Consider the following 27,722-nt stretch of genomic DNA (forward strand, 5'->3'; position numbering starts at 1 on the left):
CTGAATGACAGATGGTATGTTTGCTTGGTGGAAGAAGTTAGAATATTTAAAAAACAACCAGAAGTTGGACAGGATGGAGAGACTAGGAAATACATTGATATAATTATTTTTTGACTCTTCATTAAAATTTGATGAAAGTGAGTTAGTTGCCACTTCGGTTTCTTTACATTAATCATATCTTCACTTTGCTCTTGTTTAGATGACATAGCAAAAGTAAAAAATAGTGTATAAGAGTGAACGAGATAGGTAGTCTAAATACTAAGATATGAATGGGGTATGTATTCTGTGACATTTTCTCAGTTCAAGCATCACCCTATTCTGAAAAGTCTTTCCTGGAATCCTCTCCCCTGCATTTTGTGCTATAAGTAGCATAGATCATTTTGTGTTATAGCTCTTTGTCTTTTTATTAGTCTCCGGTAAAATATTTATGTCTTAGCTTTGTATTCAGGTTGTTTGGCACATAGTAGGCTCTAAGTAGGAGTGTTTGCTTGAATTGTGTGCTCCTGAAATAGGGGGCCCAGATAAGAGGACCCATACATTCATATGTTACTTGGTACTTTGGTACCTGACTTTATTCATGTCCGTTAGCTCCTGTATAGCTCAGAGCAGTAAAACATTCAGGAAACCAAATTCACAGCTTAGGAAAAAAATTGGTTGTATTATTTTATTGTGGTATTTTTATGGTGGCAACTTAACCTAGGAAGTAAGGGATAGTAATACTGATGTTTGATTTCCAATAAAGGGCACATTTTTAATTATGGAATTTGTTGAAAGGTTAGAGTATTAAGAAATTCAGAGATTGAACAATAGGTGTTAAAGGCAAGGTATGTAAACAACATTTGTTAATATTTTAGTGCATTCTTTGTGTTTGGAATTGAATCTAAGTATAGTTAAGTCCTCACTGAGTATCCTTGATAGGTTTTTGGAACTGTAGCGAAGCTACATATAACGAACCGATTTGACCATAGGCTAATGGGTATAAACAATAGTTAAATTCTTAGAGCATCTTATCAATGTTATAATCAATTGATGTTGGAAATGACATTATTCGAGATCCTCCTGTATTTGACATAGTATGTCTCTAGAGCAGGGTTTCTCAGCCTTGGCATTGTTGACATTTTGAGCCAGGTAATTCTTTGTTGTGGATGCCGCGTCTTCTGTATTGTAGGATGTTTCGCAGCATTCATGGCCTCCGCCCATTAGATACCCGTAGTACCCTCCCCAAGTTGTAACAATCCAGAATGTTTTCAAACATTGTCAAATGTTCCCTGAGAGGCGAAATTGCCTCTGATTGAGACCACTGCTCTAGAGAAAATACTCCGAATATTTCAGTAAAATCATACCTTTATGTTGTCTGGTGTATTCTTGTAAAGTCAGCTAATAAGTTTCGTTTTGTTAAAATTGTCCTTGAAAAATCCTTAAATTGGGGAAGTGAAAAGATAAGAGTCCTAGATTCATTTTCTTAGTTTCTCCTTTCACATCTGTGGTAGCCTCTCATTCTCTGGCATAGGAAAAATCAAGGCCTTGTTTGAAAGGGGATAGACCATTGGGTGAATAAAGCATTATCTATTTTTATGGAAGAGGGTACAGAAGCTTGTAGTTGAATTGATGTAATGAAATGTGATGTTCTGTGATTTCATTATCTTTTCATTTCACTGATGTACTTGATGTCACATAAATATGTACGGATGAGAGGTTTTGTCTCATTGTCCTGATACTGAGAATTTAATAAATATTGATCATTATTTGCCATGTTGAAGAGTTTGTACTTAAATCTGTGTAGTGTGGAGCAAATGCATATTTTCAGTGAAGAAATAAAAATTATTTATTAAAATACATCTCTTTTTTAAAAAACATGCTTTATTGAGTCGCTGGTTTGATTCCCAGTCAGGGCACATGACTAGGTTGCACGTCAGATCCGCAATTGGGGGTGCGAGTGAGAGGCAACCACACAGTGATGTTTCTCTTCTTCTCTTTCTCCTTTCCCCTCTCTCTAAAAATAATTAAATAAGTAAACAACTAAATAAATTATTTTTAAAAAGTGCTTTATTGATTATGCTGTTACAGTTGTACCAATTTCTTTTCCCTTTGTTTCCTTCCACCCAGTGACCCCCATCCCTCCAGTTGTCCCCCACCCCTTAGTCCATGACAATTGGTTGTGCATATAATTCTTCTCAACATCTTCCTGTCTACTCCACTCCCTCCTACTATGCTTCTTAATTCCTATACCATCTCACTCCCTTTCCCCCATTCCCCCTTCCGGCTGACCTCCCCACAAAATGTTCCCCATACCTACAATTCTTTCCTCACTCTTGTTGCCTACTTAGTTTGCCTTTGTTTCAGTTCCCTAGCTTCTGTTGTTGATTGTTGTGATACAGTCTTCATTTTAATGTTCACAGTTTTGATCCTCCTTCTCCTAAACAAATCCCTTTAACATTTCATATAACAGTGGTTTGGATCTGATGAACTTCTTCAGTTTTACTTTGTCCTGGAAGTACTTTCTCTGCCCTTCTATTCTGAATGACAGCTTCACTGGATAAAGTAGTCGTGGTTGTAGGTTATTGCTTTTCATTCCTTTGGATATTTCTTGCCAATCCCTTCTTGCCTGCAGAGTTTCTTTTGAGAAATAAGCTGATAGTCTTATTGGGACCCCTTTGTACGTAATTCTCTTCTCTCTTGCTGCTTTTAAGATTCTCTCTTTATCCTTAACTTTTGACATTTTGATTATAATGTCTTGGTGTGGTTCTCTGTGGGTCGAGTTTTTTTGGAACTCTCTGTGCTTCTTGGACCTGTAAGTCTATTTCCTTCCCCAAGTTAGGGAAGTTCTGCTTCATTATTTGTTCACATAATTTTTCAATTTCTAGTTTTTCTTTACCTTCTGGCAACCCTATGATTCAAATGTTGGGCCGCTTATAGCTGCCCCATAGGTTTCTGAGCCTCTCCTCATTTTCCTCACTTTTCATTTTCTCTTTCTGCACTGGTTGACTGTTTCTTCCCTATGTTCCAATTTGTTGATTTGATCTCTGGTTTTCTTTCCCTCACCACTAGTTTCATATGTGTTTTTGTTCAGTTCAGCAAGACTAGCCTTCATTCCTTCCCTGTGTTGTTTAACATCTGCTGTTAGGTCTGTAAGCATTTTTATAACCAAAGCTCTGAACTGTGCCTCAGAAAGATTTCCTGTCTGCTGCTTCGTTAGATTAAATATTTGCTGTCTGGTCAGCTGCGTCACCGGGATCTCTATCATGATCAGCGCCATCCTGACAGTTTTGTGTTTACCTTTGCTTCCTGGGCGGGGCTGTCACACCTCCTACACTATAGGGGGTGGAGCCCCTGCACTCGTCACAACGAGGGGACCCTTCTCACCACCTGTGGCATTTTCTGTGGAGGCGGTGGGTGGGAGTCCAAGGATTCCTGCTGTTCACTCTCCATGAACGACCGGGAGCCTCTTCCTTTGTCCTCACCCCCTCTTGGCCTCACAGTCCAAGGCAATGGGGCCCTGCCTACCCCAGTGCTGGAATTGCAAGCTGACGGGTCTAGTCTGCAGCCGGGGGTGCTCCCCAGGTGCTTCTCGCCTCTCCTTAAATACTGGTGTCTGTGCTTATCGCCGTCCTGCCACCATCACCACTGCTGCCGCAGCTGCCAGCACAGCTTGACTTCTCTACCCAGGCCTCGCCCCTCTTACCCGTCCAAATGAGCACCACTTCTTTATAACTTCATACGTTGGAATTCTATTTTTTTTCTGGAACTCCTGGTTTTTTCTGGTTTTGCGGTAGTTGTATTCCTTCCTAGTTGTGGAAGAAGACGGAGCGTGTCAGTCTAGGCCTCCCTCTTGGCCGGAAGTCTCCTGTGTGTGTTTGCCTCTGTGTCTTAGGTAGAGCTGCTGCTCCTGTTACGTTGTAAGGGGTGGAGCCTTAGGGATTCCTCAGTACAGGGCGACCTGTTTCACCACTTGTGGCACTGTATGTGGGGGAGGGGTCTGAGAAGGAGCAATGCCGCTTGCCCAGCACTCGCCCCTTTTCCAGGCACTTCTCCCACTTCCGTATGGGACTGGTGTCTCTCTAGCTGTTGCCTTGTCTGTCATTCCCAGAGTGTGTGGGTCTGCGGATGTTCTAGGACCGTGGGGGCCTTTTAAACAAGTGGGCTCTGCTGAGAGACCGGCAGTTTCTGTCTCCACCCCAAGCCCCACTGGTTTGCACAGTCAGAAGCCATGAGGCTTGATTTCCCCCGGCGCTGGGACTGTGAGCTTCGCAGTTTGGTGAGGAGCTGGGAATGCTCCCCAGGTGTCCCTCCTGACTTTTTAAAACGTGTGACTGCACATTCTTCCAGTGTGCCGCTGCTGCCACCACTACCACTATTACACCACGTCCTCTCTGCCCTGGCTTTGCCCCTCCTACCTGTCTGGATGAGTCTTTCTTCTTTATATCTTTGTTTGCTGGACTTCCATGCAGTTTGATTTCCTGGAACTTCTGGTTGTCTCTAGCTTTGAGGTAGTTGTATTTTTTCTTAGTTGTGGAAGGAGAAGCAGTGTGTCTGTCTATGCCTCCATCTTGGTCGGAAGTCCCCTTAAAATACAGCTCTTAATTAGCTAAGTCCCATAGTAACAGTGAATTTAGGTTGGGGGTAGTAGGGTGGATTGTAAGATGTGGAACTGGAGTCAAGCTATAGCAGTAGTCTAGGACAGCAGTTCTCAAAGTTCAAGGATTCCTTTATGCTTTTAAGACTCCTTACAGCTTTTATTTATGTAGGTTATATCTACTGGTATTTACTGTATTAGATATTAAAACATTTTTTAAAGACTTATTGATTTAAAAATAATGAATTTGTTAACATTAATTACAGTTTCATGAAAAACTAAAAATTTAGTGACAGAGGTAGTGTTTTCTTACATTTTTGCAATCTCATTAGTGTCTGGCTTAATAAAAGACCATTGGATTTGCACATCTTTTGCAATCAGATGGTTAATGTTATATTGGTTGAAGTATGTAAACAAAATCCAGCCTCATACAGATATTGGGAAAGGGAGGAGGGCTCCCCTCCAACCCCCAGTTTGAATGACTTTAATAATTGGAGGTGTTTTAAATAGTCTTTTCAAATAATTGTAGGTACTATTTGACAGTACATGCAAACCTTTTTATTATTTATTTGTTTATTTTTAGGGAGAGGGGAAGGGAGGGAGAAAGGGAGAGGAACATCAATGTGTAGTTGCCTCTCGCACGCCCCCACTGGGGACCTGGCCCACAACCCAGGCATGTGCCCTGACTGGGAATCAAACTGGTGATCCTTCGGTTCTCAGGCTAGCGCTCAGTCCGCTGCCACACCAGCCAGGACTCATACCTTTTTAAAAGTTTGTTGCAATATGGAATCTGAAACCATATTACCTGTTACATTAAAATTCATTTGTTCTTGCACTTTGAACGGATATTTATGCATAATTTTATGACATTATACATTGGTCGTTTAGAAATCATTAGTTTACGGAGTTATGCAGCTCACTCATCTCATCAGATTAGTCTTTTTAAGAGTTGGGAAGCTGACAAGTTCTTGGTGATGGACACAAGTTTTCAAAATTCTGATTTTTTTTTTTTCACATCTGAATAACCATATTTTGTCATTCATTCTTTGGAATAAAAATGGTGTTCCATGAAAAAATAAGCTACTTCAGCTTTGGACCCAAAACACACAACTGTTTTATCTTGAGACATTCCTTGTATTTCAATATGCACAAGTGCTTTTGAGTACAGTACTTACCATTTCATCCAAAGAATAATCAGAGTATTAAAAAGATGTGTGTGGAAATGTTGAGAATTAATACAGTCGGTACTTTTTAGTGCTTCATTAAGGATATTCAAGTCTAAGTGGATTTTTTTTATTGTATTGTTAAGTGGGTAGCAGTGAAGAATTCAGTGACTGTTAGTACAGTTTGGGGCCATTGTCTTGATTCATGCTCAGATTTCAGTTTTATAAACCATTGCTTATTGCGCCTCAGTGCAGAAGTCAGCACAGTAAAATAAGGCAAATAATGTTTAATACTTATTATAAAAATAGTTTTGACTTCATAGACTCCTTGAAAGAGGTCTTAGGGACTTCTAGGGTCCTTTAAACTACACTTTGAGAACCTCTAATTTAGGACAATGATTTTTCACACTAGTTTATACAGCCCGAAGCTTCTTTGAAAGGGTCCTACTGTACCCATTCCTCGTTTTTTTTTTTTTGACCAGGGCAGCTTCTGCTGATAATCTGCTTTATGTATTGAGTTCCATGGCTAAAAATACTTAAAGACCATTGATCAAGGGGGAAAGAATTGAGTGCCTGAATTAGGACTGTTCAGGGAAGGAACAGTATCCCCCATGAATATGTATTGCAGTCACTCATCACTTCACACCCTTGTTTGGGCTTGCATATGTGTGCTTCTTTAACACAGATATTACTGTTGTTTGCACACCTAACTTGCTGGAATAAGCTTTTTAAGAAATAGGTTAATCGTTTTGTAAATAAAAGAGGTGAGTAGTTGGAACTGAGGCTGGAGAGGTGAGATGAGTGGGAAAGAATGGATGATCAGTGACCTGAGTATATTGCGTGTGTGGGATGTTTGTTTTTCTTGTTTGCAGTGGTGCTTTATGGTTGTATTAAATGGTTAGTATTGGGTTGGCCAAAACTTTGTTTAGTTTTTTTCTGTAGGATGGCTCTAGTAGTACTTAGTTGTCTTTAACTCCCTTCAAAACAATTTTGTTAGATTGTATTGTGACACCTGTCATATCAGTGTGCATTTAAAAAAACTTAACATTGCCCTGACTGGTGTGGCTCAGTGCATTGAGTGCCAGCCTGTGAACTGAAGGGTTGTTAGTTTGATTCCCAGTCAGGGCACATGCTTGGGTTGCAGGCCAGGTTCCCCAGTTGGGGGTGTGTGAGAGGCAACTGATCCATCTATCTCTCACACATTGCTAGTTCTCTTCCTCTCTTTCTCCCTCCCTTCCCATCTCTCTAAAAATAAATAAATAAATTTTTTTTTAAATAAAAGAAACAACAAAATTGGTGAATTCTTAAAAAAGATTTTATTTATTTTTAGAGAGAGGGCAAGGGAGGGAGAAAAAGAGAGAGTGAAGCAGCATTGTGTGGTTGCCTCTCATGTGTCCCCAAGCGGGGACCTGGCCTGCAACCCAGGCATGTGCCCTGACTGGGAATTGAACCAGTGACCTTTTGGTATGCAGACCTGTGCTCAGTCCCCTGCACCACACCAGCCAGGGCTGAAAAAGTACTTTGTAAAACTGGAAAGTTTACTAGTTCGTTCATCTAACAAATATTTATTGTTTTGCTCTTTACTAAGTGATACAGAGGAACTCAGTGAGGTGGAAAGGAAAAATTACAGGCACACTTCATTATATTTGTTGTGCTTCACTGATGGTTCAGTTTTTTACAAATTGAAGGAAAGACCCTCTACCAGCAATAAAATTTGTTACTTGCTTTATTGCAACACTCACTTTATTGCGGTGGTTTAGAACAGAACCTGCTATATATCCAAGATATGCTTGTACTTCCCTATTTGCGTAACTGTCAATGTAAGAAATATTCAGGCCTGTAGAGAATTTTTTGTGAGTTTATTTAAGCCAAAGTGATGACAATTGCTGGGAAGCATACAGATAGAGAAAATGCTCCGGAAAAAGGGCAGTTCTGCACCTTGCTTTATTACTATCAAAAGAGAGAATGTAAGTGGGTTACATGAAAACCACCGGTGATAGATTAGGGATGCAGAAGAAAGCGAAGCAGGGGAAACTTCTGGGGTGGATAAAAAAGTAAAATGATTGACACACAGTTCTCCATGGGTGGGTGCAGGGTAGCTAACAGTCAACAATCAGCTCAGTAATAGTGAGAGGATTTGTGGTCTCCCTTCTAGTGTGGTATCTGCTTTGAGGGGATCTGGAAAAAAAGGTAATTACTTTTACATTCCAAAACCATGTTGTAGTAGATGCAAAAAGACAGTCTTAATTAAGGTAAAGATTGGCTTTTGTCAGGGAAGATTCGTCGTCGGCAGCCGTCCGTCTCGAGAGACGATGGTGTAGCTTCTTAAGAGTCTATCTGCACCGCCGAGAATGGTTGTGCAGTCCGACTCGGGAGTGACACGGTATCTGTCTCCTCCCGTGTTGAATCGACATCTTGCGATGACGCTGAAGCTACAGAGCCTGGGCAGGGTAATATGGAGGGTCTGCTGTTGCCCATGCAGTAGACCCCCCCTCTCTTCGCAGCTGAAGGGTCCAAGGGAAAGACGGAGTCAATACAGCTTGGCTTCAGGTGCGCCTAGGATATGACTCCCTGCCGTAATCTGCTTTTAGTTAATAAGTTTTTAATTTCAGACCATCCTTTGTGGTTGCTTTAGGTCTCTGAGTTTGTAAGCCTTCCTGCCACGCAGGCCTCCGCCGAGCTTGTCAGGTTTAGTATGTGGCCCCTTTTGTCAACATAACTTTCTGTTTCCAGAGAGTACTAAGGTTTCTTAGTCATTCAGATAGCACTTAAAGTTGGCAGTTGTTTACTTGTTTCCCTTTGTCAGAATCTGTCTACCACTTTTCTGGAAGAAAGCTAAGTTTTGTCATTGTGGCCAGAGTTCAGAAAGCTCACAAAAGTTGGATGTATAAAACAGGCCATTAGTTTATTGAGCTTTATTTGGGACAGCGGGTAAATACTGGATTACTGGTGTCTGTTATTAAGACTACCTCTTTCTTGTATCTGACAGTGTAAATTATTAATTAGAAGATTGAGCATAGAGAGCAGAATAAAATTTAAGGGCATTGTCTCTCTCTGTATAGCACTATTTCATTGTGATTTTTTTTTCTTTCTAAATATGTCTTATACAAAAATTTTTTTTTGCAATGAGTGTAAGTATACTCATCCATAAAGAAAATGGTTTATCTTTGTAGAAAAGTTTATCTAGGCCATGAGGATACCTTATAAATTGTCAGCCTGTAAGAGATTACCTTTCTGGTGACTAGTATTCCCATGTTTGCCAGAGAAGTGTCTTTTCCCTGATAGTGTTTGTTCAATACTACCAAATACTGATTTTATATTCTTCTCATTTATAGTGAGTGCAAAGTCATTTCCCATTAGGTGTCAGTGTTTTCTTTCTCTAGAACAGCTGTAGGCTCTAGAGTTAACGTCGTCATGCATCACTTAACAGGGAAATGTGTTAGCAATTTCATTGTGCCAACATCATGGAGTGCACTTACACAAACTGAGATGGTATAGCCTACTACACACATAGGCTATAGAGTATAATTTTATGGACCACCATCATATACAGTTTCTCTCTTCTTTAAAAAAAAATTTTTTTAACCTTATTATTGATTTGAGAGAGAGAGAGAGAAATATCAATTTGTTGTTCCACTTACTTCTGCATTCATTGGTGGACTCCTGCATGTGCCTAGACCAGGGATGGAACACACAACCCTGGCACATTGGGATGACACTCCAACCAACCGAGCTACCCAGCCAGGGCCATAGTTTCTTGTTCACCAAAACATTGTTAAGTGGCATATGACTGTAATAGCTTTGTGTTCTGGGGCAAATTACTTCTTGTGCCTCAATTTCACCATTTATAAAATAGGGATAAAAATACTTCACTGGATTCTTGGGAGATTTATATGAGATAATTCATAAAAAGTGCTTTGAACAGTGCCTGGGACATAGTAAGAACTCAAATGTTAACTAGTATTATTCCGAGAATGTGTGATATGTCTTTAAACTTTAAAGAATTTAGACGTTCCACACATTTCAGTCTCTAGGATTGTTTTTCTCTTTTTTTGAATGGATATTCTACCATTATTTTTTTTAATGGAAAAAGTGCAAATAGTTGTATCCTATCTTTTGTTGTTAATGGAGGAAGCAAACATTAAGAAAAGTGTGGGGACTCTGAATTCTCATCCCATGTCCCATTTCCTTTTCTCACTCAAAAGACAACCACTTTCATGTATTTTTCTAGTCTTTCTCTTTTCTTATACTGTGTGTGTGTGTGTGTGTGTGTGTGTGTGTGTGTGTGTACAAGGGGGGACTCCCCCCCAAAAAACTGGAATTATCTTCTGGAGGGTGGGCCCCTTGTAGTACAGGTTTCCCCCGCTAGGTGAGTGTTCTAGGAACCCATCTGTGTCAGTGTACCAGCTGGCATTGTGAGAGGATGTGATCAGCTTCAGTGCATTTTTTTTGAAGACTTTCAGCACTTTTGTCCATTTCAGGATGGATAATTTACGAGTGCACCTGCCCACACCTCTCTTGAGTGTTTAGCAGTTTTTGACCCAAAATGGCATGACTCCCATGCCCCTACCCTCCCTAGCCACCCAGTCTCACCCCCGAGCAACATATTTTTGTTAACCCCGAATGAAAAAAGTCCTCAAAGGGAACATTTTGCCGATAAGGAATAGGTGAAACAAAAAAACAGCAGAAGGACTAAAAGGCATCAAAATCGAGTTTAAAACCCATTTTGAGCAGTGGAAAAAAAGTCTCGATAAGAGTATTGCATTAAATGGAGAGAACTTGGAAGGGGACTGAAGTTTAAACGTAAGAATAAATACATAATTTCTAATAAATAAATCCCAGTTTTTTGGGCTCCCCCATCTATACACACACACACACACACACACACACACACACATATACATATATGTAAAAGTGTATTGTCTTCTGTTTTACATAAAGAATCTGTCAAATGTATCTTTTCACAACTTACTTTTCCATTAAACATTTTTTACTTGAAATAGCTCTCATAATATTCTGGTGATTCCATAACCTGGGTACATACTTAGCGGAGTGCTCTGATTCACACCTTTAATTGGGTTATTTAAGATTAGTGGCATCACTACAAAATAAAATAAGGACATTTATGATTATCATATGAGGGAAACTGGGTGTGGTATTGAGATATAAGGTCAGTTAGGATAGGTACACAGATACCCATTCTTATCTGTATTACTTACTTGTCTTTTTCTTTTTTTATTTTGAGCAGCAAAGCGAGGCGTTTATTCATGAATCTACAGAGTCAGGTGCACTGCCAGCCAGGAGCATGTGCACTACCTTACTTGTCTTAATGCTCTTTCTCGTCCTAGACCCTCAAGGCCCAATTCACATTTTAAATCCCCTGAAATTTTTCCTCACATTTTCTTAACTTAAATTTGATTCCTATTGTGCCTGCTGACACTTACATTTTCTTCAAGTTTTTAATGTATGGGTCCTTTCTCTGATTATATGAGAAGTTACAAACTCAGAACCTGTTAGGATCAGGCAGTTGATGGAAATGAGTGATACTGGGTGGGTGTTATGGCACATTGGAGAGTAAATGGCTCTGAACTAAGGGTGCAGGTGCTACTAAGCTCCAGACTGTTATTGCCATGAAGTGATTATACTCTAGTTTGTTTACCAGGTTTTTCATGAAAAGCCAGAAATCTATTTTTGACACATCCCTATTTTAAATGCTGTTCGCTAATTTAAAATAGTATATACATATACATACATAGCACTTTTCCATATGTATATGTAAAATATACCCCACACACATCAGGCCAAATGAAGAAGTGTCTGCTATTATATTCAGCCATTTTGTGATCTCTTCCTTTTTGAAACCTCTGTATTAGATGATAAATTCTATCAGGAATCTTCCCTTTCATGGCTTCCTTTTGTTGTCAGAATTAATCTAGCATAATTTATATTTAAGTTAGAAGTTATTTCTAAAGTAACTTGATCATTCAGTCTGTGTTTAAAAAACACATTAGTAGTGATTGTCATTAATTTAGAAAATGAGTACACCTGTGTTTCAGACGCATGTCAGATTCTGGGATAGTGAACAAATGATATTGTCTCTACCCCGGAGAAGTTCATTGTGTATTGAGGGAGGGGAAAGGGGGTTGATAGGGTAACGCCCAGGCCAGTCGGCTGTGAGAACCCACTGTTGTTCAGGGGCCAACCCAATGGAGCATGACTAGCTTCAGTGGGGCTTTGGTGCCCACTGAGTCTGGCCCTCGAGTGTGTTACTCATGGAGGAGTTTAGGTTGTAATCTGGCATGATCTGAAGCCATTTGCCAGGTGCACTGGCTCTGGCGCTTTCCTGGAAGTGCAAGGTCAGCCACCACCTGTGCCCTGCCCTGGCCACCTGGCATGAGCTACAGAGCCACACTGAGACTGGTAGGAGTGAAGACGTGAAATGGGCTGGTCCCACACCCACATGTAGCAGTTAAAAATCAGGACTTATGTTCATCTAGATTTCTGGCATTCAGAATGATGCTTGTCCTGTAATTTACTTATAATTTTGATGTGGTTATGGGAGGTTCTGAGTACTGCTGTTAACTACTCTACCTTCTTGACTGGAACCAGTTGTGATACTGTTTTAATGAAGGCCTTAGCCAATCTCATGGAGAATATGAAGCTGGGATCACCCTTTATAGAGTTATTCCAAGTTGGAGCAAAGTGGCCTGCTTTTGGATATAGGCTATCCTAGAAAGATGATATGACTTTGGGTGAGGCTGTACTCTTCAGCAGAGCAGTTTTGAGGAGGACTGATTGCTGAGGGCTGTCTTCTACAAGTACTTTGTAGCAGCTGGGACAACAAATCCTTCAGTCCTAAAGGAACATCAGTGTAGTTGGTGTTATTACAGTTCCATTAAAGGGAGTCAGGGTCAAGATGATACATGTCGTCGTCGGCAGCCCTCCGTCTCGAGAGACGATGGTGTAGCTTCTTAAGAGTCTATCTGCACCGCTGAGAATGGTTGTGCAGTCCGACTCGGGAGTGACACGGTATCTGTCTCCTCCCGTGTTGAATCGACATCTTGCGATGACGCTGGAGTGTCCTCTCCAGTGAAGCTGAAGCTACAGAGCCTGGGCAGGGTGATATGGAGGGTCTGCTGTTGCCCATGCAGCAGACCCCCCCCCCTCTTCTCAGCTGAAAGGTCCAAGGGAAAGACGGAGTCAATACAGCTTGGTTTCAGGTGCGCCGCAGGAGTTGCCGGTGTTGACTACAACATCAAACCGCCTTAGGGACTCCGACTCCGGCTCCAGATTTTCTGTCGGGGTTTTACTCCCTTAGCCTTTCCCCTGAAGAGGTATGCCGCAAGGCAGCGGAGGTGTTTTGGAGTCAGAGTTTTCCTTCTCTGATGTGCCCTGACTGGAAGATCAAACCAGCGACACTTAGCTCGCAGGCCGACGCTCAATCCACTGAGCCAAACCAGCCAGGGGTATGATACGTGTAAACAGATCATAATGTGCTGTGGAAATGTGGAAGCCCAGAGGAAAGACTAATTGCTAGATGGGGTTAGGGAAGGCTTATAGAAGAGATGACATTTGAGCTGGGTTTTAAAGAATGAATTATAGTAGTAGGTTGTTTGGGCAGTAGTAAGGTGGAGAGGGGGGTATATTTTATTGAGTCAGTGACATTTCATTGCATAGTCAGGAAAATGAATGGTTTGAAGAGCAAATAGTTAAATGAGTTAGCTGTTCTTTAATTTCTAGCAATCATAAAAATCATGAGACTGTTTTCAAAATTTGAGTTTGCTTCCATGGTGATAATTTTTTTTAAACATTTAGAATCCTAGTATGATCAGGGTTGAGACTAGGCCAAGCTCATCCCCAGGACCAGAAAGATAGGCTGAGCTTGAGTGAGATGCTTTTCTTCCTGTAGTCTAAATTGGATTTGGTCCCTGCATTGTATCTTGTTCTTGGGTTTGGGAAAGATGAATTCCTTAATACTACATATGTTCTTCCTTAGTATATTCCTTTCTAGGATGGATGGTATCCATGGGAAGTCGGAAGATAGTTTAAGCTGGGGCTCCACCACTTATCACTTCTCTAACCTTGGGAGACTTGCTAAACACCTGATTCTCTTTTCTCATCTGTAAGGTAGTAATGCATAATATCCTTTCAGGGTTCTTGAGATAATAATGTATAAGAGCTTAGAAACTGTGAGGTGTTTCTCAGGATATTTTATTACTACTTAAAATCCTTTAAAAAAATTATTTGTTTGTTTTTAGAGGAGGAAAGGAGAAAGAGAGGGAGAGAAACATCACTGTGTGGTTGCCTCTCACGCCCCAACTGGGGACCTGATGAGCAACCTAGTCCTGTGCCCTGACTGGAAATCGAACCTGTGACACTTGGCTCGCAGGCCAACACTCAGTCCACTGACCCACAGCAGCCAGGGCTTAAAATCTCTCTTCAATGTGTGAATCTAGTGTTCTGTGTTAGGATAAGTTATTAAAAATCAAATTTTTATTGTTAGGAGCTATGGATTGGGTATGTGGAACCTTATGCCACTAAAATCTTTTACGGAGCAGTTTCACAGAGAAAAACTATATTACCCAGTTTTTGAATCCTGACATGTTTACTTTATAGATGATGTCAGATTTATATGAACAGATTGCTGTTTTGGGGTGTGAATAAGAAAATGGATATCAAATTTAGCATGATAACTGTAATATAACTCATGTTTTTTTGCCTTACTGATGGTGCGTCAAAAAACTCAGTCAAAAGTTATGGGAAAGTGGATCTAGTAGGGGCAGTGACCCAAGAGAGTAGTATGAGGGAGATTGCAATTAAAATGATTTGGTCCAGACATCTAACTTCTAGCACATCGGTTAATTCTGAATGAACTTTAATAAGCACATGTATAGATAGATTCATAGAGGTCTAGACTTCTGCTAATTACTTCCAAGAATATTTCCCCTGGAAAAGAGAGTCACCAGTTATTATGACAAAGGCTCATTCTGTCACTTTATGACACTTGATAATTCGGGAAGGCTAGAAACGTAGAGCAGATGTCATTACTGAAAGAGAAATGATGTTCCCATGAAATATAGTTCCAAAGGAATGCATTAAAGTCACTTGAGGAGCCTTTCAGAATACAATTGTCTACATCCCACCCTGGATATTTTGCTCATTATTTTTAGAGTGGGACTTGGGGGGATGTGTTTTGAAAAGTTTGCCATCTGATTCTGAGGTGACCCTCTTAGATCACTGGTTTCAGTGAGCTTTGTTTAATAAAAGAAGCTATTAAATTCCTTGATGTTGGGATGAAGAACTAAACGTTGGATTGTTTTTCTAGGAGAGTTTAGGGGACAGAATATTAATTTCTATAAATACATTAGGTATTTAGAGACAGCTTCATCTTTTTCAACATTACACAAAATGTTTCAGGTGTTAGAATATCTGGAATGCTAATGGGACACTAGAACAACAACAACAAAAAAAAAACCCATTATCTTAATTTTATTATATGAACAAGCATGATTTTACTAGAAGAAAAAATCTGCATTATCTGTATATAATAGGAAAATCATCATGCCTATCAAAAAAATCCAAATAAGCATGATTGCCTGTTTTAATGAGTGTGATTTTTTTTAAGTCCTCACCTAAAGGTGTGTTTATTGATTTCAGAGAAAGTGAGAGACATTGATTGATGTGACCTCTCACACATTCCCTGATCAGGGATCAAACTGCAACCTTTTAAAAAATTTTGGTGTGGGCAACTCTGTGTGTGTGTCTGTGTGTGTATAGGATGACTCTTCAACTAAGCCACTCTGCCAGGAAATTTAGTTTTTATATTAAAAGTAGTTTACTGTACTCATTATTTTCTTCTCTGCTGGCAGGTGAGTGGTAGCAGTTACTTGAAACAAGTTTTAGCACAATTTATGGAAGGGGAAAGCTTTTACTTTTGAGTAAACTATACAATTAAATTATTTTATTTAAATTGAGGTGAGAAACCCAAACTGCCCTTTTGTACTTGTGAAACATTTTGATTCAGTTCATTAAGTGACTGGGTGCATAGTTTAGCTACTGGAGGGGACTCATTCCTATGAGGTTGGGGGTTTTCATAAAATGTAATCTGTAATGTTCCCATAAGTAGTAGAAAATAGATAAGTAGGAAACCATAGGAAAAAGCCTTAAGAAGTAATCTCAAAGAGAATGTCAGGGTACCAGAATCTCTGGAACTCAGAGCTGGGAGAGGGGCACACATAATTTGAAAATAGTTAATACTACAATATTTTATATACAAGGGGAGGGGGGCTTATTACAATTTAAGCTTTGGGAAATAAACCCTGACAAAATTTTAGCATCTCAGGTGGATAATAGAATATCATTGTAGTTTTAAAAAATGTTTTGTTTATTTATTTCTAGAGAGATGGGAAGGGAGGGAGAAAAAGAGGGAGAGAAACATCAATGTGTGAGAGAAATGATTGGTTGCCTCTCACACACACCCAAGTGGGGGCCTGGCCTGAAACCCAGGCATGTGCCCCAACGGGGAATCCAACTGTGGCCCTTCAGTTTGCATCCCGGTTCTCAATCTACTGAGCCACACCAGTCAGGACTCATTGTAATTTTTGATGGGAATGGTATACAGTCTCCTAGGAGAGCCAAAATCTGGCGTAGTGGACCTGAAATCGTCATTAAAAGGATAGGCTTATGTTTTTAAAAGTTGAAAAGCATTGTTTTAAAGGGTTGGTTTTGGTGGGATCTGAAGTTTAACCTCATATTTTGCTATTCATTATGCTATGCTCGATTTTTACAAGGTCTGTCATCATATACATTTTTAGATAATTGAATGAGTGAACATTATTGCTACATTTTGTGCAGGCCTAAGAGAGTTTATGACCTGATACACTTTTTGAAACAATTACATTGTATTCTATGGTCTCTAAACTGATCATTTTTTCTTCTTTCCAGGTTTCTGAAGCAGAGAGTCATTTTGAAGATGTTTAATAAGTCATTTGGAACTCCCTTTGGGGGTGGTACAGGTGGCTTTGGCACAACTTCAACATTTGGGCAGAGTAAGTTTTTAAAAAAAAAGGTGGGGGAAGGAGTCATAAGCTATTCTTATTAAGAATGAATCAACAGATGGCTTTATTTATTTATTTTTTAACAGATGGCTTTAAATAGAAATGTTATTCATACTTTGGTTTTTATAACAATCTTTCAAAAACGATCAGGATAAGATCTTGTTGAAGTTTTTTTTGTTTGTTTTTGTTTTTTTCAGATTTTATTTATTTTGGGGGAGTAGGAGGAAGAGAGGGAGAGAAACATTATTGTACAAGAGATACATCAGTTGACTGCTTTTTGCATGCCCCTAATTGGGGACCTGGCCTGTAACCCAGGCATATGCCTGGCTGGGAATTGAACTGGTGACCTTTTGGTTCGCAGGCTTGCGCTCAATCCACTGAGCCACACCAGCCAGGGCTATATTGTTTTTTTTAGCAGAAAGTTTGTTTGTTCCTAATTTTCAGACCAAGTCCCTAATCCTCACCAGCCTTCCTGAGATCCACTTCCTTCCCACCCAGTATTGTACCTGACACTCATTAGTTACCTATAGCAACCCTTATTAACTCATTGTTAAATTTTTTGTTAAGAAAATTGTGTGGGGGGTTGTTTTTTTTTGAGGCAACATTGGTTAATAACATAAGTTTCAGATATACAACATAATGATACCTATACACTGTAGAATGCTCATCACCAAAAGTCTGTTTTCTGTTGCCATACATTTGACCCCCCCTTTACCCATTGAGCCCTCTCCTCAAATCCCCATTGCCTTTACTAACCACCACTCTGATTTTTTTGTTTGTTCATGTTTCTTTTCTTTTCTATTCCACATATGAGTGAAACCATAGAGGTTTTGTCTTTTCTTTGACTTAAGTCACTTAGTTAATACCCTCAAGCTTCATTCATGTTGTCAAAGATGGCAATATATTTTTTATGACTGAGTAGGTCATTGTGTTTGTTTGTATGTGTATATATATATATGTATTTATATGATTTCACATTTTTATTTTTTATTAAAAAAATTTTTTTTTAATCTTACATTTTTTGTAAAGATTTTATTTTATTTTTTAGAGAGGCAGGAGGGAGAAAGAGAGGGAGAGAAATATGGATCGGTTGTCTCTCTAACGCCTTCGGCCGGCGACCTAGCCCACATCGCAGGCATGTGCCCTGACCGGGAATCGAACCAGCAACCTTTTGGTTTGCAGGCCAGCGCTCAATCCACTGAGCCATACCAGCCAGGGCTATATCTCACATCTTTGTTCATTCATCTGTTGATGGACACTTAGATTATTACTATATCTTGGGTATTATAAATAATACTGCAGTAACATAGGGGTGCATATATCTTTTTGAATTTGTGGGGTTTTTAATAAAGATTTTATTTATTTATTTATTTTTAGAGAGAGGGAATAGGAGGGAGAAAGGGAGAGAAACATTGACAGATTGCCTCCCACACCCGCCCTGACGAGGGGACCGAACCCTTGCGGGACAATGCCCAACCAACTGAGCCATGTTGCTCAGGGCTCAAATTCTTGTTTTCATACTTCTCGGGTGACTACCCAGAGGAAGAATCACAGTTTGTTTTGTTCTTAATTTTTTGAGGAACCTACATATTGTTTCCTGCAGTGGCTTCACTAATTTGCAATCCTACTAACATTGTTGCTCCACATCCTTGCCAACACTTGTTTCTTGGTTTTTTGGTAATAGCCATTCTAACAGGTATGAGGTGATTATAATTACACAAAAGCGTAATGAACTGTCATGTATTTGTCTCCCAGATTCAGCAATCAGTCTTTTTTTTTTTTTTAAGTATATTTTATTGATTCTGTTGTTAACAGTTGTCCCAATTTCTTTTCGCTTTGCTTTTCTCTTCCCAGTGTCCCCCTTTCCTCCATCAGTCCCACCCCCCTTAGTTCATGTCCATGGGTCATGTATATAAAATCTTTGGCTTCACCCTTTCCTACATTATTCTTAACTTCCCCCTGTCTATTTTGTACCAACCAATTATACTTCGTAGTTCCTGCACCATTTCCTCATTTCTCCCCCTTCCCCCACCCAGCTGATAACCCTCCAAATGATCCCCTTATGATTCTGTTCCTGTTCTGGTTGTTTGTTTTTGTTTTTATTTTTTAGATTCAGTTGTTGTTAGTTGTGAGTTTGTTGTCATTTGAATGTTCATAATTTTGATCTTCTTTTTCTTAAATAAGTTCCTTTAACATTTCATATAAAAATGGCTTGGTGGTGTTGAACTCCTTTAGGTTTACCTTGTCTGGGAAGCACTTTATTTGCCCTTTCATTCTAAAGGATAGCTTTGCTGGATAGAGTAATCTTGGTTGTAGGTCCTTGCTTTTCATCACATTGAATACTTCTTGCTAGTCCCTTCTTGCCTGCAAAGTTGCTTTAGAGAAATCAGCTGTTAGTCTTATGGGCACCCCTTTGTAGGTAACTCACTGCTTTTCTCTTGCTGCATTTAAGATTCTCTCTTTATCTTGAACATTTGGCATTTTAATTATGATGTGTCTTAGTGTGGCCCTCCTTGGGTCTAGCTTATTTGTGACTCTCTGTGCTTCCTGAACTTGTATGTCTATTTCCTTCACCAAATTTGGAAACTTTCCTTCATTTTTTCACATAAGCTTTCAATTTCTTGCTCTTCTTCTTTTCCTTCTGGCATCCCTATGGTTCGGATGTTGGCACGTTTAAAGTTGTCCCAGAGGTTCCTAAGCCTCTCCTAATTTTTTTCAATTCTTGTTTTCTCATTCTGTACTGGTTGACTGTTTTTTTCTTCCTTATACGTTCCAGATCATTGATTTGAATCCTGGTTTTCTTCCCTTCCCCACTGGTTTCATGTGGCTTTCCCTTCATTTCACTTAGCATAGCTTTCACTTCTTCCCTTTTTTGTTTTCCATACTCAAGCATATCTGTCAAGTCTGTGAGCATCTTTATCACCAGTGTTTGGAATTCTGCCTCTATGAGGTTGGCTATCACCTCATCACTTAGTTCTCCCACTGGAACCTTGATCCATTCCCTCTTTAGGGCCATATTTCTCTTGTTTCCTTATCTTGACAAGCTCCTGTGTTTGTTTGTCTCTTGTGTCTTAGGTAGAGCTGTCACACCTGTCTGGATGAGTATTTCTTCTTCTTCTTTTTTTTTAAATTTCTTTTGTTCTTTTTTTTTTTTAATTGATTTGTTTATTTATTTATTTTTAGAGAGGGGAAAGGAGAAAGAGAGGGAGAGAAACATCAGTGTGTGGTTGCCTCTCACTCGCGCCTCCAACTGGGGACCTGACGTGCAACCTAGTCGTGTGCCCTGACTGGGAATCGAACCAGTGACACTTGACTCGCAGGCTGACACTAAATCCACTGAGCCACAGCAGCCAGGGCCTTATTTTTTTCTTTATATCTTTCTTTGTTGTACTTCCATGCAACTCGAGTTTCTGGAACTTCTGATTCTCTCTAGTTTTGAGATAGTTGTATTCCTTCTTAGTTGTGAATGGGGATGCAACATGTCTATCTAGGCCTCCATCTTGGCTGGAAGTCTTCTTGGTCTTGTTTTTAATCTTTCTTTTAGGGCAAGAGGAGCAGCTAAACAAAATTTTTTAATGCAGTTCCAGAAACTTATTCTCACTGATGAGGATTTTTAAAAAGCATCACTACAAATCTCAATCATACCTAATAAAAATGACAGTAGAGAACATTTTTTATGTGTCTCCTGACCTCTTAAAGTACTCTACATTTAGGTCCTTGGTTTTTTAAACTAAGAATGCCCGTAAGAGTTGCCTTTGGAGGGTTTTTTTTCTCAAGTAAATATTTCCCATCATACAACTATGGAATTAGGATCTCTGGAGCTGGAACCTGAATATATGTATTTTGAAAGCAAGTCTCAGTCATTCTGATGTGCTTCCCAAATTAAGAACCATTCATCCGAGTGACTATGCAGTCAGTGTATGATATGTGGAAGGGCTTTTAACACTTTAATTTTGATGATTTTATTTATGTATTGGGTTGGCCAAAAAGTCCATATGGTTTTTTTTTCTCTCTGTAAAATAAAAGACATTTTTTATTTTCACCAGTAAGTTTATTGATTTGGATATTTTGAGTATGTCAGCTATTTCCCCACATGGTCTATAACATTGATTGTTCTCAATTAATGTCTCAATTTGATCACTGTCAACTTCAACTGGACAACCCGACCATGGAGCATGATCCAGTGAGAAATCTTCAGCACGAAACTTTGCAAACCGTTTTCGACACGTTTAATCAGTCATAGGACCTCCGTACACTCTACAAATCTTCTTTTTTTTTTTTTTGCAGTTTCAGTGGTGTTTTTACCTTTCTTGAAGTAATAAAGCATGATATGCTGAAAATGTTGCATATTTTCTTCCATCTTCAATATTAAAATGGCTACCCAAGAATTTATAAATTTTGTTAAGTTTTCATTTTAATGCACACTGATATGACAGTTGTTATAATACAATCTAACAAAATTATTACGAATGAAGTTAAAGACAACTAAGTGCTACTAGAGCAATCTTACGGAAAAAAACCAAATGAACTTTTTGGCCAACCCAGTATGTAACTCATAGTCGCTAGTTACCTTAGCACCTTTTTTTTAAACCTACCTATAACTTCTATTGAAGTCTCACCTTTTACTTTGTTTTGTTACTATACCTGGGGATAATTAATAAAGTGTGGCTTAATTTTAACTATAATTTGTAGTCTGATGGAATTTTGAAGAAGTAGTTTAGACTAATAGATTAGACCGGTGATCCTATCCAAATGCAGAATATTAATAAATAGTAATGTTCTTTTTCATTGTGTCACTTGATTTAGAAATTACTTGGATTTGGCTTTTTCAGATACTGGCTTTGGCAGTACTAGTGGAGGGGCATTTGGAACATCTGCATTTGGTTCTAGCAACAATACTGGAGGCCTGTTTGGAAGTTCACAGACCAAACCAGGTAGGAACTTTATTTGGAATAGAGTTGGTTTATTCATAACTGATGTAGGACTTCACATAGTGGCTCTTTGTAAAGTCTGTTTAACTTTTTTATCCCTCTCAATCTCCCAGGAGGATTATTTGGTACCAGTTCATTTAGCCAGCCAGCTACCTCCACAAGCACTGGCTTTGGGTTTGGCACATCAACAGGAACATCAAATAGCTTGTTTGGAACTGCAAGCACAGGGACCAGTCTTTTCTCATCCCAAAACAATGCCTTTGCACAAAATAAACCAACTGGCTTTGGGAGTAAGTAGGACATTATTGGACGTCTACATGTAATAACTTGATTTGCCTATTGAATGTGTTCTTTTTTTCCCTGTGTACAATACCTGCCCCCTGCCCTTTTTCCCCCTCCAGATGGCAGAATCTCCGGGAGAAGAAAACTCAAAATGTACTGAAAGTTTAATAGATTGGATAGGAGCGGGAGAGATATACATCTCACAAGAATGGAAATTGGAGAGGCATTAGAATTTAAGGGGTATGCAGAGGTAGAGGCACCTTACACAGAATGACCAGGGATAGGATGAAAAGCCAGATCACAGTCGTGTTGTTGGTGTCAAGATGGGACAATTTCAAGGAGCAGTGTATGTCATCAACAGTATTGTATGGCATGGGTACCTTCTTGTCCCCATTTCACATTTGGTATGGAGAGACAAATACTGGCCATGACATGGTTATCCCTTCATTTCTTGCCTATAGCAGATGTTTTTAATTGATGGCTTCTTTCTCTTTTAGTCTAAATGTTGCCTGGGGATGCTTCTCCACACAGTACTTTAGTTGAACAGATATACCCCGTCAGTTGAGGCCATTTCTGGCACAGGCAAATGGCAGAATGACTAAGTTACCAAGCTCTCAGTATTTTACAAAGAGAAAGCTTTTGTGGGGGTGTTGAAATATTTAACCATGACTGTAAAATGCAATCTAAAATGCTAATTCAAAGGAGATGTCCCTTACTTTAAGCTGTATATTAGAACATGTTTTTAGAAAAGAAGTAGTTTGCCAGTGAGAAATCACATTCTTTTTAACTTGGTAATTAGGATGTCACTTAATATTAAATAGTGTTGGAAGATAACTTTTTATTGCTTGCTGACATTTCTGACGCTATATGTACAGCTTCTTTAGAAGTAATATCTCATGCTTTGAAAAATATTTTTTAGATAACAGTTAAATTCACTTTTATATAATTTTAAAAATCCACTTTTTGGAAAAGTAAGGTGATGAGAGAACTAGTTCTTTTTTATTAAATGATTGACACCTACTAATTTTTCTGAGTTATTTTTATGTGTGAAATTTAACATTAACCTGTGTTTGGTTGCCATAATAGGACCATATGTGTTTTAAACATTATGGTTATGTGTGGGTATTTGGTAGTAATATATGTAAATAAAATATACTATGACCCTGTTGAAGTTTTTTGTAATAAGATGTTTTCAGAAATGCAAGCTCATTTAGCATTAGTCTTGCCAAAAAAGGAGAAAAGAGATAAAATTTATGATGAAACAAAATACTGTTTCTTTTAACTTGTTTTCCAAGTATGTGTAAGAAGGGCTTCATGGAAACTTAGGGGACTGTAGAATTTGTGTCACTTCAAAATTACAAGCATAGAAGTGTGTGTGTGTGTGTGTGTATGAAATACCTGTTTGAAGGTACTTACTATAGTGAAAAAGATAAATTTGAAAGAGAAAATTTGAGGTTGTGAAAGTACTGCTGCTCTAGTGCCATAGCTCATTTCCATCTTACATTCTTTTTGTTAAATTCTTACATTCTTTACGGTGACTATTTAACTTTTCTTTCTAATTTATAGATTTTGGAACAAGTACTAGCAGTGGGGGACTTTTTGGAACTACAAATACCACTTCCAATCCTTTTGGTAGCACATCTGGCTCCCTTTTTGGGCCCAGTAGCTTTACAACTGCTCCTACTGGGACTACTATTAAATTTAATGTAAGTATTTTCTTCCAGTGTTTCTGGTACTTCTCTTCCATTTGTCTGTTATTTGTAGGATGAATCATAAAATATCTTCTCATTTCAGTTATGCACAGCTTAGTTTCATCCTTCCTGAAATGTGTTAAGAACAAAATCTCTAATTAGTTGTATAGTACAAGGGAAAGGTCTTGAAACATAATTCTAGATTATAATGCATATGTGAATTACACTCAACGCAGTCATATTTGTATTCACAATGTTGGTTATAATAGCTAGTATAAAGTTGAGCTTGTACTTATTGTGGGCACAGTTTGGCCTTTGAATGGTCAACCATTCGTTATAGAAAGGAATATGGGGGCAAATTGTAGGAAAATAAGGCATCTTTAAGGAGGTATATGGAGTAACTCATCGATATTGAACTTTCGTTGATGAAATGACAAAATGGAGTGACAGAGTTTTATGTATTCTTTGCCTTCTTTGAGAGGAGTTGGGTAGAGGATGAGTGGAAGCTGTTTAAAAAATATATGGAATACCACTTGATGTAAGATACCACTTGATGTGATTGGTTGGGAGATGCTTAGTATAGGCTGGAGGCAATTAGCTTAATGGCCAAAGTAGGGCTTGGCAAAACTTCTAGTCAAAACTTACTTGAGAAAGTGAAGAATTTCTCAGGCAAGGTGGTAAATTCGTAACACTAAATTAAGAATTCTGAATTTAAAATAAAATTAAATATGAACAATAGTGAAAAATACTATGTGTTGTTCCTTAGAAAGTACAATAATTGAGAAAACTGACATAAGTAGGAATCTTTAGTTTCTTGTGCCTTTTCCCTCTTATGTTGGGGAAAAAAACAGGCTTCCATATTTCTTAAATGCAACAATAGTTATAAAGCAGACACTTTAGAGCAGAAAAAAGAGGTTTAAATGTATATATTAGATAAAATAGATAAAGCCTTTTTTATATATAATAAGTATATTTTGGTAGGTAATTGGTTTTGTTATGGGATTAATTGCTGGGTTTATAACTGTTATTGAGATTGACTTATTAGATAATCTTGATGTAGGGAGAGAACAAAAATGCAATGTATTTAATCAAGCACCCTTGAAACCATCTTGTTAGTAAAAGCCCTAGTGGACTAGCTATACAGTTCAATGGTAGCAGAATTGTGTCTGTGCAAATAGGGATATAAAGCTTGGATTTACATGTTTGCTTTACTTTCAAATTTGCCTTTTCTTCCTTTGCAGCCTCTAACTGGTACCGATACTATGGTGAAAGCTGGAGTTAGTACTAACATCAGTACAAAGCACCAGTGTATTACTGCTATGAAAGAATATGAAAGCAAGTCACTGGAGGTCAGTAAAATGCAATACAGAATATCAGCTTAACCTTTTGATTGTATTGGAAAGCAACTTTTGAAAATGTTTTTGATTATTTTTAGGATCAAGTGGTCCACATTGAATTCATGTAAAAAACTAATGGTCGAATTATTTTTTAAATCAATATACTATTTATAGATGTGTATTGTTTTAGGCAGGAATAGTATTCAGATTGTGCCAGCATAATTCTAGTATTTGGATTAAATGTTGCCCACACTACACAGGGCAATGTGTGTTCACGTGAACTTACATGTGTTTTTTATAAACTTATGCAAAGTTGTAAAAATACAACATAGTGAGTTTTCATTATGTAAATACACCCATGTAACCAGGATCTAAAGACACAGCATTATCAGCACCCCTAACGTCCCCCTTCTGCCCAGCCCCCCAGTTACAGTCTGCCCTTTCCAAAGGTAACCACTATTCTGAATACCTATGTTTTGCATATTTTTATATATAGATGGAATTTTAAATTATGTAGTCTTTTTTTTTTTTCTTTTTTCTTTTTTAAAATGAAGGATGGGAGAAAGGGAGAGAAACATCACTGTGGTTACCTCTCACACACCCCCAACTGGGAACCTGACCCACAACCCAGGCATGTGCCAACAGGGAATCGAACTGGTGACCCCTTGGTTCACCAGCTGGCACGCAGTCCACTGAGCCACACCAGTCATTGTTACATTATATATGGTTAAGTCTCCCTTTCATCATTGAGGTCATCCATGTTGTTGCATGAAATTAGTTTGTTCCCTCACATTGCTGTGTAGTAGTTCTTTGTACATTTTGATTGTCGTCCTTAATAGTAGCTGTTGCTTCTTCCTGTATCCTAATTGTGTTTGTTTTATTGGAGAGTGCAGAAACACCCTGACTTGTGAGACAAAACTATTAGGCTTTATCTCTTCCTTCCTTAAATTTTCTGAACTCTCTAGAATCTTGTCTTTTAACCAGCTAATTTTTATATTTGGAGTTGGAGTTGACAAGATTATACTAAATAAGAAAGAGCATTGTACTAAAAGAAAGTATTATCCTCAGATCTCTCCCCAGCTGTCTGGGTCGTTTTAATAAACTCATCTCACTTCTGTCAGCCATTACCGTACTGCAGCCCATTTGCAAAGCGGATGCACTGAATAAAGTCTGCCAGACATTCTGGGGTCTTTTTATTAAATGCAAAGCACTATTACATACAATTCAGGTGTGCTGTGCTGCCTCTCAGCAAACTTAATAATCTCAAGAGTTCATACAAGCAGGTGAAAAAATTATAAAATAAAACAGATGAGACAAAAAGAGAGCCTTTTAATAAAGAGGGCATGCTCACTAGTGGTTAGGAAGTTACTGACTTTGTAAAAACAAAGTTAAAAACAAAAGAAAACAGGAAAACTGAATGAACATGTACAGTTTACCTGTGGGAGGAGTGATTTTTGTCAGGTGAATCTGCAGGTGATTCTTACTAATGTTGATATTCACTGTGTGTAGTTTTATGTCCCAGCCTTTTATTTTGGAGTTATTGCCAGCTGCATGTCTAGTTTTGAGTGCAGTCAAATAGAATCAACAAATCACACTGTTTTTTTCCTTTTCCAGTATTGTAACAGTAGTATATACCAACTTTTCCTATATGTTGCCTTTTTGCTGGAAAATGTTGTATGTTGAATAAAATTTGCTATTAAGAATATTATCGTTTATAAAAGAAAATTAAAATTAAGATGGGTTGGTCCTTTCACCTGTAGTTTTATGGTCTTTATAGGATGGATTTTAATGTCCACTGTAAACTGTTGGAAATGTTGTTTTAATAATGATACTAAGTTAATGCTATTTGTAGTTTTTTTGTTTTGTAGTCATGCTCCTTGTATGATCATAGAATTTGAATACTAAATTCATGTATTTAATCTCCTAAATAATTTTTTTTTGCCTCATAGTAAGATTGGAAATACGTTTTCCCTTCCTCTAGGAACTTCGTTTAGAGGATTATCAGGCTAACCGGAAAGGCCCACAGAACCAAGTGGGAGCAGGTACCACGACTGGATTGTTTGGGTCTTCTCCAGCCACCTCCAGTGCAACAGGACTCTTCAGCTCCTCCACTACTAATTCGGGCTTTGCATATGGTCAGAACAAAACAGCCTTTGGAACTAGTAAGCACTTGACATCATATTGGGCCATATTGAGAAATGACAGACAACTAAAAGTAAATGATAATTGTTATTTTGTCATAAGTGCTATGGAGAAAAATAATTCAGGGATGCTGGAGGAATAAGAAGTGCCTGATATATGTGGGGGTGAGAGACATACAGTTTTAAATGAAGATGGTAAATAAGGGCTTTATTGATGAATAACATTTGAGCAGTGACCTGTCTGAAGAAGGTGAGGGATTTCTGGGAGGGAAGCATTCCAGCTAGAGGAAACTATTAAATCTAAAGATCCTGAGTTTTTGCGAAGAAGTAGAGGACAAGGGAAGGTACTGGGGGATATAAGGACAATATTTTGTATGACTGCGGGCCAGTGTCAAGATTTGAATTATTTGAGTTGGAGAGCCATTACATGGTTTAGAAAGAGAAGTCATGTGATTATGAGTGAAGGATTATTCTGAAGGCTGCTATGTGAAGAGTAGATTGTAAGGCAGCATTAGTGGAAACAAATCAATTAGAAATCTATTGCTCT

The 27,722-nt window shown here is 38.6% G+C and overlaps 1 protein-coding gene across 3 annotated transcripts in view; it reads left to right on the forward strand.

Annotated features, from left to right (window-relative positions):
• NUP98 (nucleoporin 98 and 96 precursor) overlaps positions 1 to 27,722 on the forward strand; it is a 121,262-nt gene that overhangs the window by 1,436 nt on the left and 92,104 nt on the right. For all 3 annotated transcript variants that reach the window (XM_090264773.1, XM_090264761.1, XM_090264764.1), the window contains exons 2-7: positions 16,681 to 16,784; positions 21,626 to 21,727; positions 21,838 to 22,014; positions 23,573 to 23,712; positions 24,939 to 25,046; positions 27,016 to 27,196. In XM_090264773.1, the coding sequence (XP_090120899.1) occupies positions 16,709 to 16,784; positions 21,626 to 21,727; positions 21,838 to 22,014; positions 23,573 to 23,712; positions 24,939 to 25,046; positions 27,016 to 27,196 (784 nt within the window). In that variant the 5' untranslated portion in view covers positions 16,681 to 16,708. The remainder of the gene's footprint in view (positions 1 to 16,680; positions 16,785 to 21,625; positions 21,728 to 21,837; positions 22,015 to 23,572; positions 23,713 to 24,938; positions 25,047 to 27,015; positions 27,197 to 27,722) is intronic.

Source organism: Furipterus horrens, unplaced genomic scaffold (assembly GCF_987537825.1).
Source record: "Furipterus horrens unplaced genomic scaffold, mFurHor1.1.pri manual_scaffold_2, whole genome shotgun sequence".
Taxonomy (NCBI): Eukaryota; Metazoa; Chordata; class Mammalia; order Chiroptera; family Furipteridae; genus Furipterus; species Furipterus horrens.